General features: G+C 36.8%; 2 protein-coding genes across 2 annotated transcripts in view; one reads left to right on the forward strand and one right to left on the reverse strand.

Annotated features, from left to right (window-relative positions):
- The first annotated feature begins 497 nt into the window (after positions 1-497).
- DEGS1 (delta 4-desaturase, sphingolipid 1) lies at positions 498-3993 on the forward strand. Its single transcript, XM_026844406.1, has 2 exons — positions 498-1262; positions 3369-3993. The coding sequence occupies exons 1-2, from the start codon at positions 546-548 to the stop codon at positions 3513-3515; spliced, it is 864 nt and encodes a 287-aa protein (XP_026700207.1). The 5' UTR covers positions 498-545; the 3' UTR covers positions 3516-3993.
- A 5350-nt stretch (positions 3994-9343) lies between these two features.
- Positions 9344-18001, reverse strand: part of NVL (nuclear VCP-like) — a 41603-nt gene continuing 32945 nt past the window's right edge. Inside the window, exons 19-22 of the mRNA XM_026844402.1 lie at positions 16828-16904; positions 15275-15363; positions 12267-12337; positions 9344-10467 (exon numbers count right to left, since the gene is read on the reverse strand). Coding sequence (XP_026700203.1) covers positions 10423-10467; positions 12267-12337; positions 15275-15363; positions 16828-16904 — 282 coding nt within the window. The 3' untranslated portion in view covers positions 9344-10422. The remainder of the gene's footprint in view (positions 10468-12266; positions 12338-15274; positions 15364-16827; positions 16905-18001) is intronic.

An 18001-nucleotide genomic window follows, 5' to 3' on the forward strand; every position in this document is an offset into this window, starting at 1 on the left:
GCGGGAGCTGCCGGCCGCTCCCCGCCCGCTGCCGCCTCCGCAGAGCCCTTCGTGCGGGTGCGAGACGAGCTGAACGGTTGGGAAGTGCCTGCTGGTCCTTAAGTAAATGGTGTCGCGCGTAGGGGTCACTGCGGCGCCCAATACTGGCGGTAAAATAACCGGGCTTTCAAAGCAACTAAATGGGACCTTGAGTTTGCTTGAGCTCGTCTGAATTACTGGTGGGTTGTCAGTTCAAAGCCGTTTCCTTCCTGGGTAGGCTGGAGGTGGTGCTGGTGCTTGCCATATGTGTGTCTAGTTGCTGAGCAACAGAAAAATTCTAAAATTATTTCATTTTAAAGGGTTCGTTACGGCAATAAATGTCACCCCTGGAAAGGTGGTGCGCTTTTATTACCTTTGCAGACAAATCCTAATTGGGAGGAAGGGAAGAAACAACTATATATGCTCTTGTAATCCAATTGGGATAGTTGGCTGTGAGGAAAGATTCTAAATAACTCCTTCGTTAAATTCTCTCCCATCTAGCTAAACATCCAGAGATAAAAGCTTTGATGAAGCCAGACTACAACTTGATCTGGGTGGTTGTGCTGATGGTTCTTGCGCAGTTGACTGCGTTTTATCTAGTTAAAGACTTGGACTGGAAGTGGGTAATCTTCTGGGCGTATGTTTTTGGAAGCTGTATTAGCCACTCCATGACTCTGGCGATTCATGAGATCTCTCACAATAGTGCCTTTGGCAACAGCAAAGCAATGTGGAATCGATGGTTTGGAATATTTGCCAACCTCCCTCTTGGTCTCCCGTACTCCATATCCTTCAAGAGATACCACATGGATCATCATCGTTACTTAGGAGGCGATGGAATTGATGTGGACATTCCTACCAACTTTGAAGGCTGGTTTTTCTGCACCCGTTTCAGGAAGTTCATATGGATTGTTCTTCAGCCTTTTTTCTATGCAATTAGACCTCTCTGCATCAATCCCAAACCCATTACTCGACTTGAAATGATCAATTTGTTGGCTCAGCTTTCCTTTGATGTTGTGATATATTATTTATGGGGAGTCAAATCCACTTTTTACATGCTTGCTGGTTCAGTACTTGGACTTGGGTTGCACCCAATTTCAGGACACTTCATAGCTGAACATTACATGTTTTTAAAAGGACATGAGACGTATTCCTACTATGGGCCACTTAATTTGCTCACTTTTAATGTTGGCTACCACAATGAACATCATGACTTCCCCAATATTCCTGGCAAGAGCCTTCCACTGGTAAGTTTACTTTCAAGGTTGTTGTTACTTTTTCTTAAAATAAGCCCTACTTTAACTTGAAAATCAGGTAGAATGCTTATAGTTATAAGAATGTATGTTGGGAGATTAAAAACCAACCCTGAGAACAATTTCTAAGTTGAGTGATGAAGGGGGTAATTATTTACCACTTTAGTGATATCCTCAGACACTGTGCTGGCTGCCCAAGCCTCTTCCATAAAAGGAGAGGAGAGGAAATGCATGTCTTAATGCTTAGCACTAACTTTAGTTTTCTGTAATTATAACCAGCCTTCTGATTTCTTTAGTTTGTAAGTATGCAGAAAACTAGTTAGGAAGTTGCAAATAACTTCAGAGATTTGTTGGCTCTCTTTGAAATTCTCAGCACAATTATCCTTAAGTCTCTTCTATCACTGACATTTTCTGGTGGGGAAAAGAGACTGTTCAAGATACTGTTAATGTTTGTTGTTCTGTTGACGAATAACTTTCTGTTTCAGAGCAGCTCTGTTTTCTCTAGTGAGAACCTTTGAACCCTACCTAAGTATCAGCTGTACATTGACAGAATTAAGGCTTCAAAGCTAAGACTTAGACCTGTCACATGTCCATGAGTAGCAGATGCAAATTTTCAAACTAGTTTCTCCCCACTTCAATCTTTGCTGGCTCTTTTATAGCAGGAGCTTAATTCTCATTGTATACGTGTTTCACAATTGGAGTATGGGAACACAGGCTTCCAGGGTTACACTTAAAACTCCTCTTCAGTGAAAAGTTATTCTTCAGATGCTAAATTTGCAGTTTGACAGCAGCTGTGGTGTTGGTCTTGTAGCTTTGTAATTGCACTTGGTAACAGTAACACTTTGTAAGAGGAGTCTGAACTTGATTGCTATTTCTGTTGTCGGTAGTGGAACTGTAGATGAAGTAACTACTCCAGCACTTCTTTAGCAGGGCAATTAAATTCTGTAATTGGTTTGTTGACTGTTTTTGTGGGCTTTGTTTTTGAAAAAGACATGATTTCTCTTATTTGCAGATTTAATCTTCCAAATACAGCTAAAGTTGCTTTAACTTACCTTTGATACCTAGATTTGTGCTAGTGAACCAGCGTTTCACCTTACACCAGTACTTAAGATGTAAATACGGATTATTTTTTTTTTTTTGTTCCAAGTATTTAATTGCAGGGGTAAATACCCAGATCTGCTACAGAACTCTTAATCCACAGCTCTGATAAGAAAACAAAGCCTTCTTTTAGAACAGTGTAGTTAGTTTGATTGTACTGGACTCTGCTATGCTGTGTGCTAAAGATCACTGAAGTACTAAATGCTTAGTTCCAGCTGGGGTACTGGTGAGCTGAGAATTATTACAGTTGAATAAAAGTATACTGGCTAGAGGCACTATTCTATAGGTGTGATAACAGATCAAAATAATATTCAGCTCCAAACCAGGCATGCAAATATCTTGGGTTTGTTGTTTATACAGATATTTCTTCTGTCTAAAGCTATGAAATTTAGTGGAAAACCAGTTTTTTTTCTGTTCAGGTTTTTAAGGCTTTAGGTGGTTGGCCTTAAATATTGGTAAAGATATCTAACTGAAACTGCAGCTCTATTAGTTTAAAACTGTGGTCTAGTCAGCATGTAAATCTGAGAATTAAGTCTTTGGAAGGAGTTTATATTCTTTAATGCCTGTCTTCAGAAATAAGATGTTTTTTCTTTTGAGTCCCAAACTACATGTAAAAATAGCTGTGCTAAACATCTCTTCCTAGAACTTGCAACATCCTTTTTTGTGATATTCATACCTATGAGTCAGCACTGAACTGAGTCACCCACTTCCACTAGCAACTGAACTGCTTGCATTTGTGAGCTACATCATTGCAGTGAACAGACTTCAGTGTTAGCAGAGTTGTTTTTTCTTCTGGTTAGCTTTGATGTAAAGGTTTAATTTACTTAACCAGGGAGTTGCTTTTTTCCTTTCACATTGTGGCACTAGTAGCTTCTCCTGTAGAATTTAACATCTAAAATGAAACTTCTTGTGCTCTGCATTGTTACAGCTTGAGGACTGTAAAGTTGTCATGAGTGGTGCTAATATAAATAGCAAATAATAAACTTTTTATCTCCTCTTTAGGTGAAGAAAATAGCAGCTGAATACTATGACAACCTGCCACAATATAACTCTTGGATAAAAGTACTGTATGACTTCGTGATGGATGACACAATCAGCCCGTATTCGCGCATGAAAAGGCAATTAAAGGGTGAAGTGAAGCAAGATTAAACTTCTGGCAACCAAAAAACTTAGTAATGTCTGCTTGCTTTAAAGTGGCTGGTATAAAGTCTCTTGCTAAAGCTGTTTCACCAGTGTCCTGAGTTAAGATCTCCAGCAACACAGCAATGCATTCTTAAGGATTTTGTAGCAGACTCCTACCAGCTATAACATTCCTTGCAGTCCTCAGATTTATTGGTTTAATGTGTATATGTTTGCCTAAGGATCAGTGTTATATCGATAATGCTAAATCACTTTGTTACAGAATTTACTTTGGCAGGTGTTAAATCTATATAAAATACCTGCCTGACTTACTACATTGAGAACTTTTAAAATATTATGCTGCCCCCATCATGCTGTTTAGGTGACTGTAGTGTTAAAAAGCTGTACTTGCCTGTTAATTCTAAACTAACATGATTTGTTAACTTAAACCTTCTGTTGAACCTGTTTCCTAACATGGGTGGAAGAACTAATTTGGCACAGAAATGTTAAGTCTGCTTTTATTTAAATATGTGATGTGTCATTTGAAGCATTGTTAAAATTTGACCTTTTCTACTGAAAGCACCTTCTATCAGAATGAAACTGGGATCTTTGAGATGACTTGCGTGACTTCCTTGTAAAAAGGTGGGGAATTTGGGGGTATTGCCAGCTTCATGGATCCCCACCTACTGCCTTAGCTGCTTTTGTTAGTGCATAGCTGAGCAGCTAGCATTTAGAATGGGAGGGTGTAAGCCACTAGGTAACAATATAACTGATGAGGTTTCTCATGTTGCAAAGGTCTTGTTTTTTCAGATCTGCAAAGAAAAATCATTATGCTTGTCCTATTTGATTCTGCTGTTACCATGGTTTTAAATGCTTATTCCATAAATATTTACACTCACAAATTTGGCATGTATGGAAAACTGCATGAATTGAAGCAGGTACTATTCTGTCAATCAAGGCTAGCTACAACCACTGACAACTATTAAGCATATTAGTCCTTTGTGTACACAGAAAAGTTTTGCTAAATGATTATTTTTCCCCTCCAAACCTACAGCTACAGTACCCTACATAAACATTTGTCTTTCCTATGTATTAAAATGTGGTGAGAGTACAGGTGGTGATGTCAGATTTCCTGCTGAAGGAGTTTTTAAATTGGAAATGGAGAATAACTTGCTGAACAATCTCTACATACCTCAGCACAGTATATTTGCCTTCTGTCATCTAATGTATTGATGATGGCTTTAAGTTGTCAAAGATGGCTACAAATCACCCTTAAATCTCAAATGGTGATCCTATATCTTCTCTTATCTGAAAGACGGAAAGTCTTAGCTGCTGTCCACGCTGGTCTGCTGTAAGTACTTTTTAGATGCCTTCAACTGCATTTTTGTTTGGGGTTTGGTTCTTTTTGAAAGTGAGTGCCTGACAAGAATGTGTTGGTACATCGTAACCCTTGCTTGCAGTCCTGTTTTTAACGTGTGTTTTGTCTGAGTGTGGGCCCTTATCTATTGTTAAGCAATAGAAATAGTATGAAAGTGTGCCAACCACTTAATGACTTCATTATGATGCCAATAACAGGCTAGCTAGCCAGCATACTGCTCAGGATAGAGTGTAATGTCAAAATATATTTTATCCAGTATTTTTACATGTAATTAAAAAGCCAATATTAATACTGGGTGAATTTTTGACTGGATCCCTTATGCTGAAGGACTTAAGCTGTAGAGAAATTTGGTATTTCTAAAGCAGATGCAAGACCTGTTCCATTGAGTAGTGGTGTAGATGAACTGTAAAGAATCATTGCCTTTTCTACTCAGGCAAAAACTGACTTTGGTTGAAAGATTTGAATAGGCTTAATAAATTGCAAAACAGTTTCTTTTTAAGTCACTTCTGCATGACTTTTAAGAAGTGAAAGGTGGAATTAAATTTATTTTGTTTTGATGGCTTTCCATAGCTGGATGAAGGATGGAAGGCATCTCCAAAAAGTTTTACAGCTAAAAGCTAAAGTTAAGGAACTCAGTTATGTCACATGAATACTTAAGATAACGAGTTCACAGTCAAAATTTTGTACTTAAGCTTGCTTACCTACTTCCATGGAATCACTGATGCCCCTTACTGTCCTCCCAAGGGGTACTGTAAGTGTGAATTCCTGCTTTTGAGCAGGACTGAAATTGCCATCTCTTGTTTCAAATAGCAAATGCTGTCTATGATCTTCCCTTCCAACTCTGATTGTAAACACAGTATTTATACTTCAAGAGCTGGAGAATGGTGGGCAATTCTAAGGGAGCTACCTATGCTTGCCATAATCTTTCTGAAACATCTGCTATTGGAGAAGACTTCCTGGACTAGGTTAATCTGACCAGTGAGATTAAATTTGGATCTAAATCATGGTCTGATTCTTGCAAGCACTGGTAACTACCATTTTTAGGCATGGAATTCCTGTGAGGTCTTGGCATCTAACTTCAGTAGTACAGATTTTGCCAGAAGTGGGTCATCTGAAAGTTAACCTATATTGCAGCATATTTTCATCTCTAAAAAACAGCTATGGAAGCATTTCTTCCAAAAAGGAATTAAGACCAGCTGGACTACTTGACTTGTTTGAATATTCTAGATAAATAGTTTTCTCCAGTCATCATGTGGTCTTTAGTCCAAAGGCATGGCACAGAAATAAGAAATATTAACATAACCAGTAAAGAACAAACTTAATGAGCATTAAGAATCTTGACAGTTAACCTAATTACAACTTTTTATAAATCAGATGGAATGCCTTAACTTTGTCCTTTCTACATGCTTGTTAGGGTTTGTTCCTTTCTGTGTAACTAAAGCATCTTACTAGCTTGTTTGGCAAACCTTTCCTTTATGTGAAATTAGCCAGGAGTTTAACTGTCAAAACACAGATGACTTTAGGTCAGCTGTGTTAAATGTGTCATACAGGTATTTTAGCTGCAGTTAAATTGTGCAGAGCTCTGAATCCCTTTCAGGGAAAACTTAACCCTATCCTAGCTGAACCAGTTCACAGAGTAACTTAGAGCAAACTAAGTTATTCTGAAGCTGCTTAAGTAGAATAAATAATGCATCCTGGAATCTTATTATACTAGGCATGAGTTTTCTCACAGGACAGGTGTTGGGTATATTTCTCTTTCAAAACAACTCTTGCCTCTAGCATTCTTGTTTTGCTTTTGAACCTGTCTGCTCCACAACAGTGGCCAGTTAACATGTGTTAAATGGGTGCATGTTTCTGGCTACAGAGCTCCATACTTTCAGTTCCAGGGCAAGACTTCCTACCTGGAATCACAGGTCAGTTGAAAAGTAGGTAAGACTTTTGGTTCTGTGTCTCAATTCCTCTGGTTAAGTCTTTAAATGTAGCCAGCAAGCACATAACACATAGTCTACAGATGTAGAGAATTAGAGTGTAAGTGGACACTTAGATAATGAGCTCAGTGATTCACATCTGCCTTCTTGGCATGTGTTCTTGTATCAGCTGAACTGGCATGCCACAGTAGAACTTAAAAGCTGTTCATTCCTTTCTTAATGATGAGGTTCAACAACCAGTAATTCCAACACTGTAGATAGCGGGCTGCCATACTCATCCTGTTGGACAAACAGGAGGAGAAAAGTTGCTTTCAGGTGCTGATCCATGCATGATAAGTGGTCTAAGATGTAGCTTTTGGAAAGTCTACTCCTCTGATTTGAAAGAATCTCTATAAAGATTTAAGGCAAAGCAAGTTCTGCTGTTTTAGCTTGTATGTGGCAAAGCACAGAAGCCACTTCTGGGTCTGCCAAGATTGCTTCTGCAAGGTCCCTGGAAAACAACCTGACAAATAGGTGCATCTAAATCATGTAGAAATGCCTTTAGCAAACTGCAACTCCATGTGCACAATTAGTTCTTGATAAATCCTCATTTCATGATCAATCCTGTAGCAGTATACAAAACTTGAGTGGGGGCAGAGTGAAGACAGCATTTTATTGCTGACAGTTCCTTGCACTGCCTCTGCTCCATCTGTGCTTAAGTTAGCATGTAATATGCTCTGGGACAGAATCATTCTTGTAATGTAGATATGTGGCTAGCCTCAGGAAAAGGGAGAGAAGGGCATGATAAATGATTTCTTAATCTTGTCACAAGAGAAACAAGATGACTACAGGGAAAACCTCTAGGCATGTCTCCTAGAAGGAGTGGTTGGTGCATATGCAGAACAAAGTAGTGGTCTCTGTATTGAATGACAAGGCTTGTTCCTTTAAGCAGTTCCATTTTCTGTGTACAAGAGATCTTGCATTGTACTTATCAAGTTTTTTCAGTGATAAGTACTATAGCCTAAGCAGAATTTCCCACAAGAAAAAGGAGCAGTGTGGGTACAGCACTTCCTTCTGTGAGCAATCAGAGCTTAGTTGCCTACCCTTGTTTGCTCCTTGACACACAAGTAGCCCAGACAGGTGAGCAAACAGGTTACAGACACTTGACTGATCTGGCTTTTTCTGCCCTTCAACTTAACTTCAGATGTTCTTGTAAATTCAAACCCTTCTGTACCCCACTTCCCCTTCTACTATCACATGTTAAGAGTGATCATCAGACACCTTGTTTATTAAACATGTTTTGTGTTAGAACTCCTGACAAGACTTTATTGTTATTACTATGCAAATAGTAATACTGTTACTATTACTTGAATAGTATTTCCTCCTTGTCTTGCCTTGCAAGTCCTACCTTGTTTTCTTGTTCCATGTATACAGAGGAGTAATACCATCATAAGAGAGGAGGGAAAAGATTTAGGTGAGTATGCCAGGCCTTGAGGACTTTACTCCTTCATAAGCTATCTTTAAGTATGGTAGCAGGATCTTAATCTATATATCTATCGAAATCATTCATGTGGTTATTTTAAACTGTATAGACTGGCTTGCTTGCCACATTTTTTTCCAAGAAAAGTTGACAGATGCCACAGGTAGGTAAAAAGAGTGATGACCTTTAGAATTACCCTATCTAAAGGCAGAATGGGTGACAGTTTCCAAATTGATATTTGAGGTATCCTATACTATTTTCCTGGGATTCCTGCTTGATTCTTTTTTTCATTGGTTAACTCTCATTTAAGCAAATTGAGTGTACTATTGTATTAAGAGTTCACAGAAAGGAAGCTTTCTCACAGTTGTAGCTTCCTATAGAGCAAAAACCTTTTATTTAAGAAAGGTGGTAAAAAACCTGTAAAAAGTTGTAGATTTAGAACTAAAACAGTTTATGTAACATAAGTCATTCTTGTATAGCTCTGTACATAATTTTACATTAACATTAGTGACTTAACTGATGTATACTAATTGCATTGCCCTCACAGTAGCGAACATCTACAAGTGAAACTATTCTGAGATAAAACTATGATACTTCATCTTGGATTTCTGGGAATCACAATAATTCCTGAAGCTCCAAGCCTGATTTACAATTACAAGCAGACACGTGCAGGGATTTCATTTGTTTAGTCACATGGCAACAACTTGAGTCACAGTCTTGGGGAATATTGTACCATATTGTCCAAAAATGACAGTGTAAAGCTCCCATGAGTGTCAGTATTTTTAAACACAAGTCTGTAGTGATCAGCTATTTGTAATAGCCTTCCACATTTACTTTGGGGGAAAAGGACAATTTGGAGAAGAATCTAAGATGTAAGTCACTATTCCCTCTGCAGTCAAGATCAGTCTTAAAGATCAATCAGGTTGGTCAGTCACATCTAGCAATGCATGACAACTTTGTTTAATCTCCCACTCAAATCATAATTAAACAATCTCCTCCCTTAAACACTGAAGTAGGTGAGATGCTTATGGAATAAATTTTGCTTACAAAAAACTATTTTACTGTTTTTTACATGGAGATTTCATGACCTTAATTTTTTAGATAACACCAAACTCAAAACTTTCTATGAAATTTGCTAGTAAAAATCATCCATTTCTGATCTTTGACTGATGCTTTTAGGAAGAATAAGACTGATCAAAGATAGGAACTGAGATTAATGATTAAAGAACTTTGTAGACTGACAGTGGTAAAAAATCCTTTAAGGCTTTTAAGTTTCAGAAGTCAGTCACATCACATTTCACTCAGATAATTCCCAGTTTGCTGATGCTGAAAGTTATGATCTTCTTCTTTCCAAGATAGAATTTCTTGTATTTAAAAAAAAAAAATTTGAGTCTCTTTTAGCCTGTTTCTTAAAACAGTAACATCTTCCTTTCCTGAAGATATCAAAACACTTGAGTTATGGATTTGAGCTTAACAGAATTTTTTATTGTTGCAGTTTTGTCTACTTAATTAAGAAGGAGCTTCTTAGATCTTGTACTGTTCCAGATTTTCTTGGATGGCTGTGAAACCATAGTATCATAGCACTTCTCAGATTTCCAAACTTTACTCTCTTAGACAGCTTGCCATCTGTGGAGAGTTTCTTTTGATAAGGTGAAGGGAAGCTCTGAGAAACTGTGCTTGCACAATGATAATGTGTCACTATTTGGGAAAGGCATGAGTAATAGTATGGTAACATACAGTGCAGCACTTTCACAGTCTACTTTCACAGCTCTGTTCTCCCAGTGATTCTTCCAGAGTCCTCATTCTTGAAAACACAGCTATTTTCTTTTATGGTTGAAAAGAGCTATTTGAACAATGTAAGCACCTTGAAGAGTTGGCCTCTGTCTCTGAAGGACTTTAGATTAAAGGCACCAAATATATCAGAATGGTTGTTAGCTCTTTAGCACTAAAAAAATTTTTAAAATATAAGTGGTGATAAGCAGGAAGTGTGTATTGCATCTTTTATTCTGGAAATATTTAAAGATGGTTAGGCAGTAGGTTATGACAACCTTTTTTCAGGTACAGTTGAAAAAGGTGAGATGTTTAGTACAGCTGTCTCTTGAAATCTGGCACAGGTATAACGAACTCTCCACCAATGTAGAACAAGTCTCTTTTGGGAATTGTCCAAATGTATCACCTGCACAGTGACTGACGTAGTTCTTCATACATTATTTGATCCTAACAGTGCCAAGAGGAAAAAATACTTCAGACAATGGCAAAAAATCATGCAATATTTAAAAGTGACTTTGTTAAATAATACATACAGTGAAACAAACCATCTCTGAGTCATTAGCTCTATTTTAAAACATTTACAAACAAACTCGATGAGGCAAAAGCCTACTATGCTGGCTCATAAATGAGGTTCTCCAGTGATAGTCACCAATGATCTGTAATTAACAAAAGCCTCTGGCAGAGCCCTCACACTGAATAGTGCATGCTGGCTTCAGAGTGCAGCTTCACTAACAAGATAAGTACCCTCTTTACCAAGGGGGCTACTGAATTGACTCTTTACTCCCCCATCTAGTTCAAAGGACAAGATCTTTTTACTAGTTTAACTTAACTAACTGTTCCTTAATCCTTTTCACTAGTCAACAAAATGACAGTTTTAAGGAACAGAATACTTAGAGATGTTAACTTCTAAAGAAATAACTGGCTTCAGAAGGTATCCATAAGAACAACTTATTTTGGTTTGTCTCAAGCTAACAAATTAAACCAAAAGCAAGTTAATTGAATGCAGAGATATGTATGGGAGGGAAAAGAAGAATTAAAAGCACTAAATCAGTGAGATGCAGCTTTTTATTTTCTAGTATTCATAGGAAGGTTTCTAGAGAGTTTTTCAGATTGAATATGTCCAGTAGATAGGAAGTAGCATCTGGAAATGGAAGATGAGTATCTTGTACTCCAAAAAAAATTCAGAATACTTAACTGAAAACTCCTCAGATGGCTATAACTGAAATATAGGGCTCTGAGACATGATGTTTAGGCTGCCTTTGAGATGCAGAGTGACATCCTAGTTAACTCTTAAGAACCATAAGTATGTCCTAATACTTAATAGCGATTGCTTTGTTAGAGGAGATGTTTTAAGTGTTTGTGGCTGTTGCTTCTAAACAGTTTGCTCAGTAAAAGAAAACAACCACCAATGCCATCTTTAAAGGCGCTTAGAGCCAAAGATAACTTCTAAATTTTAGAAAAAGGTCACTGACTGTCAACATACAATAATAATGAAAGGAAATAGTTAACGAGTTAACTTCTCTCTGGCTGTGTTAAAAGTGAATATATTAATGTATTTTGGTTGCAATATACTCTTGGCAACAAAAGCTCTGCAGCAATAACAATTCATATATATATATATATATATACATATATATAAAAAACCTTCTCAATTACAGTAATTAAGGTGGTTGAACAGCTTTCCTTTCAGTCATTAAAAAGAACAGGTCATAAGGAAACCTTTAAAACAAACTTCCTTGACAAATGTAAATAATGAAAAGAGTTACTGCTTGTGACTAAGATGATAAAATCTGTTTTATGTTGTATCTTAAAATGATGCTTTTTGCACATTAACAGAAGTGGTTGAGCATCTTTGGGTGTTACATTCATCGAGGGAAAAAAAAGTGGTGGCAAGGTGTGATGCACTCTAAAGGACTTTTAACTGAAAATTCCACATACTTCTAGAAGAGATTTGGACCAGGTCAGTAACACTCAGTGTCAGTGAGAAGTTTAAGGTGCCATACTAAAAGATAACCTTGATAGCATGGGTAATCCATCTACCAGCAATGTGTCATCTACAGCTGAAAAGGGAGACTTTGATTTCTGACCTTGTAAAAACCACCAGGTTTGTTTAATGCAGAAACATGTAGTGTATGTTTGAAATACATGCAAGCATGCTGTAACCTTAACTGTTCTCACCAGACTCCAGTATAAGAGTAAAATTTCCAAGGGAGCAACAAGTCTTACATACTTGAAGCTTATCTTACCTTTTTTGATACTGAAGATTTCACTTTCCTAAAAGCTTCTTCAAAGTGTTTATGGGAAATCTTGATTTCTCCTTAAAGAGCAAAGCACAATAAATGACTAAAATTGCAGGCAAGTGACAATCAAGTGATTTGTTGCCTGTATTTCAAGGCAGCATTCATGAAAGCTAACTTAACTGCATGTGCTAGTCAGTTGGATGAGATCTAATTCAGTAGTGTTATGCACACCTTACTCATATAGCCTCCTGTCTATGATCTTAGGCAAGACCTTAATCCCTCTATCCCTTGCACCTTAAGCCAAACAATACTTAAGTGTTTCTCTTGATTTCTGATGACAAAACAATTTAGTCTGAATGTTTCATTATTTAAAACAATTCATACTGAGAAATTAATGATAAATTAAAATAATGAAGTATATCAACAGGTATAATCTTTTTACAATAAGACCAAGTACTTAAAACACCAAATATGAAACTGTTTTTCCTACTTACAGAGATGAAGTAAGGATAGCTGGTCCCTTTCCCTTTAATGTGAAAGTTTAATTAATCTCACTTGTTAAACCATACTTGTTCTTAACTGCCATAACACAAAGTCTCAATCTTTGCTTAAGAAGATCAGATTTACAGACTATGCAGGTGATGTGGGATCACTGGCTATCTTTTAAAAAAAATGCAATACAGAAAAAGGGACACTCAAGGATAAAGTCATATTTTAGGTCAATAAATTATCTGCATTTGTCTTTGCAGTTGAAAGTGTCAAGAGATACTCATACCCTATATATACTTTGTAACTAGATCTATTTGAAGTATACAGGAAGTATTAAAGTTAGAATGTTAATAGTAAGTCACCAGGACCAGATGGTGTTTACCCAAAGGTTCCAAAGGAAATTGTTTATGAAACTGCAAAATGGCTGGCCAAGTCATGTAACTCCTTGTTACAATCACCAGAGGACTAGTAAACTCAAAAGAATTGTAGGAAGGATCCTTTGGTGGACAGAAAGCTGATTAAAGTTCATGAAATAAACTGTAAGGCTTAATGGTCACTTTTCAGGATAGGGAACAGACAACAGTAGGGTCCCACTCCAGTATTGGTGCTGAAATCAATTTTATGCAGCATCTTCAACAGTGGTTTGGAAGAGGGAGCCAGAAATGGAAACTCCTGAACCCTTCTGAGCAAATACCAATGATGAGGAACTCCAGGGGGACATCATAAAACTGAAATTTGCACAATCTTTGTTAGGATTCCTTCCACTTCTCCAGACAAACTACATACTGCAGTGACTAATGTGATTACTTCTCCTGGGACTCTTCAAGTTGGATTATTTTAAGAAATACCACAAAATGGATACCTTTCCATTTCCCTATAAAAAAGTCCCTTCAAGCAAAACCACAGCTGAGTGTTAAAATAACCACACCCCTGGATTTATTCCAGAGGGAAAATATCAGGTATAACAATGAAGTTGCAACAGTTTCTACATAATAGAAAGGAGCAGCACTCATTTTAGCCAGGTGGTTCCAAAGTACTGACTGATGAGGACACACAGCACCCATCTACAGTCATGTACAAAGTAGGGAGGGGAGCCAGTTGTGTGTGTCCTGTGGTAACACTGAAGGAAAAATTTCTCCAGTTGGTGTACAGGCTACCTTTTGAAAATATTAAATGAACAAGGTCTCAAATCAGAAATTGCCTTACATGCTTTCATACCAGCCAGGGCTGACATCTTGGAAAACCAAACCCAAAGACATCCCAAAGGAACAGCAGTTATAAACATGCAGATGAAGCTATGCATATATTATGGACCTGCTGGCTGCCAACACATCCATACAGTAAGTGCTCACACTGCAATCCTAAATGTGATGGCTGAATTCAAGTGATGAACATCTTTGAATAAAGCCTGCTGAATTCTGGATAACTATAAAAACTAACAGGATAAATTCAGAAATTTCCATCACAAAGCAATAGCTTTTTTTATCTACAGCAAGCAAAATGGCTAACCATGTCATACAATAGTGAAGTTCTTATAGTTTTTCTTTCCCCCCTCCACATGAACATGCTAGTTCCCTCAAAACAAGAAAGACAAACGTTCTGCTCTATTAACCTGTTGTTGTTAAAAACCAGACAAGACTGGATATATACAAGATCAAAAAGAATGACTCAAAGCCATTAAAATTCCAGCATGGTGCTCAAATCGGAGGCATAATGAAAGCCTAATATATTTTCCAAGGACATAATCTGAAAAGTCACAATTCCATTTTTGCTTTGCGTTTTGACTTAAAGGTAAAATAGCAAACAAAATTACTGGAAAAAAATATCTAGATACACATACGTTTTATATAAAGTTTCAATTTCCAACTATATTTTCCTATCTCCACGTAAAAATAGTAATTTAAAATACCACGAAAATACAAAAAAACCCACAGAAGTGCATAAAGATATGGAAAGGGCAAATATTGTACTTGAAACAATTTATAACTCCCTGTTAAAGTCGGCAAGAGCTACTGATGAGCCAAACATCTAAGATCAAAAATGGCACTCAGATTTTCCTAGCACCATTACTACTAGATGTACATATTCAGTTACACAATACAATTGTGTGTAAAAGGTATGTGATCAGTATGTGTGCAGTTACAACTGTACTCAAATCTGCAAAATAAGTCAGCATAACTAGTCTTTGATAGCGATGTGGAAATTTGGCAAAGATGTATTCAGTCTAGTATATATATTGTCAGTTTATAGTACCATTTAGCCTAAACTTTTCTTTAAGATTGAATTCTTGTAGAAAAATTATACTGAACCTTCAGGATAACCATTTCTTTCTGTAGTCTCCCCTACATCTGTTTCAAAGATGCTTATGTGCTCTGGAAACAAATCTAACTTAATTTTTGTTTGGCACAGAAGTGATCAATCATTTATGTACAGCATGCACACCTTTATGCTTGTCTTTAATTACCTTCAATACTTTATATTCCATTTATCTTCTCACTGTTCAGATTTTTGTAAAGCTTTCTTACCTTTCTTGTTTTGAGTATTCTGCAGGGCCATTTCCTGTCTCAAGGCACAAACTGAAGCCTCACGCACTAGAGCAGAAAGGTCTGCCCCTCTATAAACAGAATAAGTTATTTTAAGATAAATTTCTCTTGTCTTTTGCTGATGGCATGCAGAAAGGCAAGACACTACAAATGATGGGAAAAGACTGGTTGTCCTGTCATAAGGATTTGTCTTAAGAACACTGGAAAGAGGTCTGAGGACTACTGAGTGCTGTAACCTTCATTATAGAGTGACATCCTCCAGGTTTTAGCCACAGATTAAGATCAAATAAATAAGCAAGGAAAGAGGCAAAAAACCCACCCAGCATCCTTAAAAATGCCAGGATTCATTAATACTGTGCCACTTGGTGGGAACAATATATTTTTTCTGTATCAGTCTTATGAAAGATTCAAATGGAATCACCTGTTATTACAAAAAGGGAGTTGGCTGTTGATGTAGCTTTGAGCAAGCCAAGTTAACATGCTCTTAAAAGAACAGTATCCACAAAACATGGTCAGATCAGTCTTTCTAAATATTTGTTTCCAGCTGTTGAACTTTTCACAAGCCTTCAAACTGCTACAAGTCATTGAACTAAAGATAATTTTCACAATTAACTCCATGCTTCATATGGGAATGCTAGGAATACTGCTGTATTTAAAAACAAAACCAAAAAACAACTGAAAAAAACCTCACACCCCACAAACAAAAAACCAGAACCAACAAAATCCAAAATATAAACACACACTTAACAAGAAACAACTCACCAAAAACCAAAACCCACACACACCCCAAGAAAAAGACAGTGAGTGAAAGGGGCAGAGAGAAAGAAAAAGTGCTAATCTTTCAAAGTATGAAACAATGACAAAACTAAAACTCATTACTGGTGATAGCCTCCATTTTTAAGATTCAAAAGCAATATTGTGACAAGCAACATGTCATAAACTTTATCTTTTGTGAACTCCACAAAATCATTAACTACTAATAAATCACTTAATAGATTAAAGCTGCTTAAAATTTTGTAGAACGCAATTGCAAGTTATTCTCAGATGGCTATCTTGCTTTCCTAAAAAACACACCTTGGTATTCCCAAAGTACAAGATGAAATAGGCCCTCATTACTTTGTCAAACACATTGCTTTCAACTGTGTGACAGAACAAGTTGTTTATATTTAGTTGTTTAACCAATTTGCTTTCATCATCATTGTATATGGGTCCACAATTTAGAGAGGACTCATCCTCAGATTATGCAAGAACTATAAAATAAACCCAATCAAAACTAAGAGGCCTCTACTGATCTGTCTTTACAACATGAGGAGGACTATTCCAGATGAAAGAGACTTTAGCATCCATATATTCCTACCAATTCCCTGGGAAAAAGCACAAGTGAAAGAAAGAAAAATGGAGTAAGGGAAAAGGCTTTTAAACCCTGAAAGTTAAGAGAACCTCTTAGTAACAACAACATAAGACACATTATCATGCATCAGAAGACATCTGGCACTGCCCATTAAATATTAAAGTCAAAACCAGAAGCTACTCACGTATAACAATCACAATGTTGACTGTAAGCAATTTCTTCAAGGCTTACATCAATATCTAGCAGAGGCCGCGTGCCATCCTAAAGGAGTTAAGGTAATAAAAAGAGGAAGATAAAAAAAAATGTGTTTTGTTTTGGGGGTTTGGTTTTTTTTACACACACCATTCCCCAAAGTGATTAAGTTTCATAGTAACAAATTATACAGGGGTCTGCCAATTTCCCTGAAATATCCACAAATATTAACATTTTTAATCTCAAACCAACAAGAAGAACAATCAGCCTTAAAAACATTTAATTATGAAATAATAAGTAATGCTAAATTTCAACTTTCCACCAACAGATCAGATTTTCTCTAATAAAATGGTGGCCAGCCTGTCCCAGGGCAATGTAACACTGACACTGTTCCATACGTGGACATGCCTTAAATAGCTGGTTACATCAAGAGCACTGTTTAGCTGAACCTCCTCTGATTTTACTATGTGTTGAAATCAAATAGCTAAGCAATAAGCATGTAGAGGTAGTCTTATCACCTTTAAATACTAAATTAATTGTATAACTTTTTATGTTCTACACATACATTTTCAAACTTAGAAGTTTTCCATTCTTGATTTCATAAAAGCTTACATATACTGTAGACATTCCTGTAGACTTCTTGACACTATTCCATATTATTACTGCTTCCTCCACAAAGATGACAAAAGAAACCACTTCTGGGATTATTTTGCATCTCCATCAGCAAAATATACTGAACAACATTTTAAGTTATGTTTGAAACTAGCTACCAAAATTTTCAAATGCTGAAAGCATAGAGATCTCCCTATTACCCTTAGGTGACAGTAAAGTAGTATCATGGTAGTACAGAGACTCTAGATGTCTACAGTATCTAACAATACCTGTGTTTAGACATGAAAGGACACTTTGATACAACTGACATATTTCTGCCAGAAACTCATTTGACAGAAATGCACTTCAGGTGAACTAGTATACCACATACCTACAATATCTTCAAGAGGGAAAAAAAAAAAAAAAAGTGTAGTAACTGGCAAGTTAAAACCCTCAAATATTGCTAGTAGAATAACCAAGAGCTAGGCAAAGGGAACAATCCTGAAAGTATCTTTAGTAGAATCCAGTTAGAGAGCAGGGGGAGGAAAAAAAAACAAACCAAAAAACAAAGCAAC

The sequence above is a fragment of the Athene cunicularia genome (genome assembly GCF_003259725.1).
Source record: "Athene cunicularia isolate RWA chromosome 3 unlocalized genomic scaffold, athCun1 chr3_part1, whole genome shotgun sequence".
Lineage (NCBI taxonomy): Eukaryota > Metazoa > Chordata > Aves > Strigiformes > Strigidae > Athene > Athene cunicularia.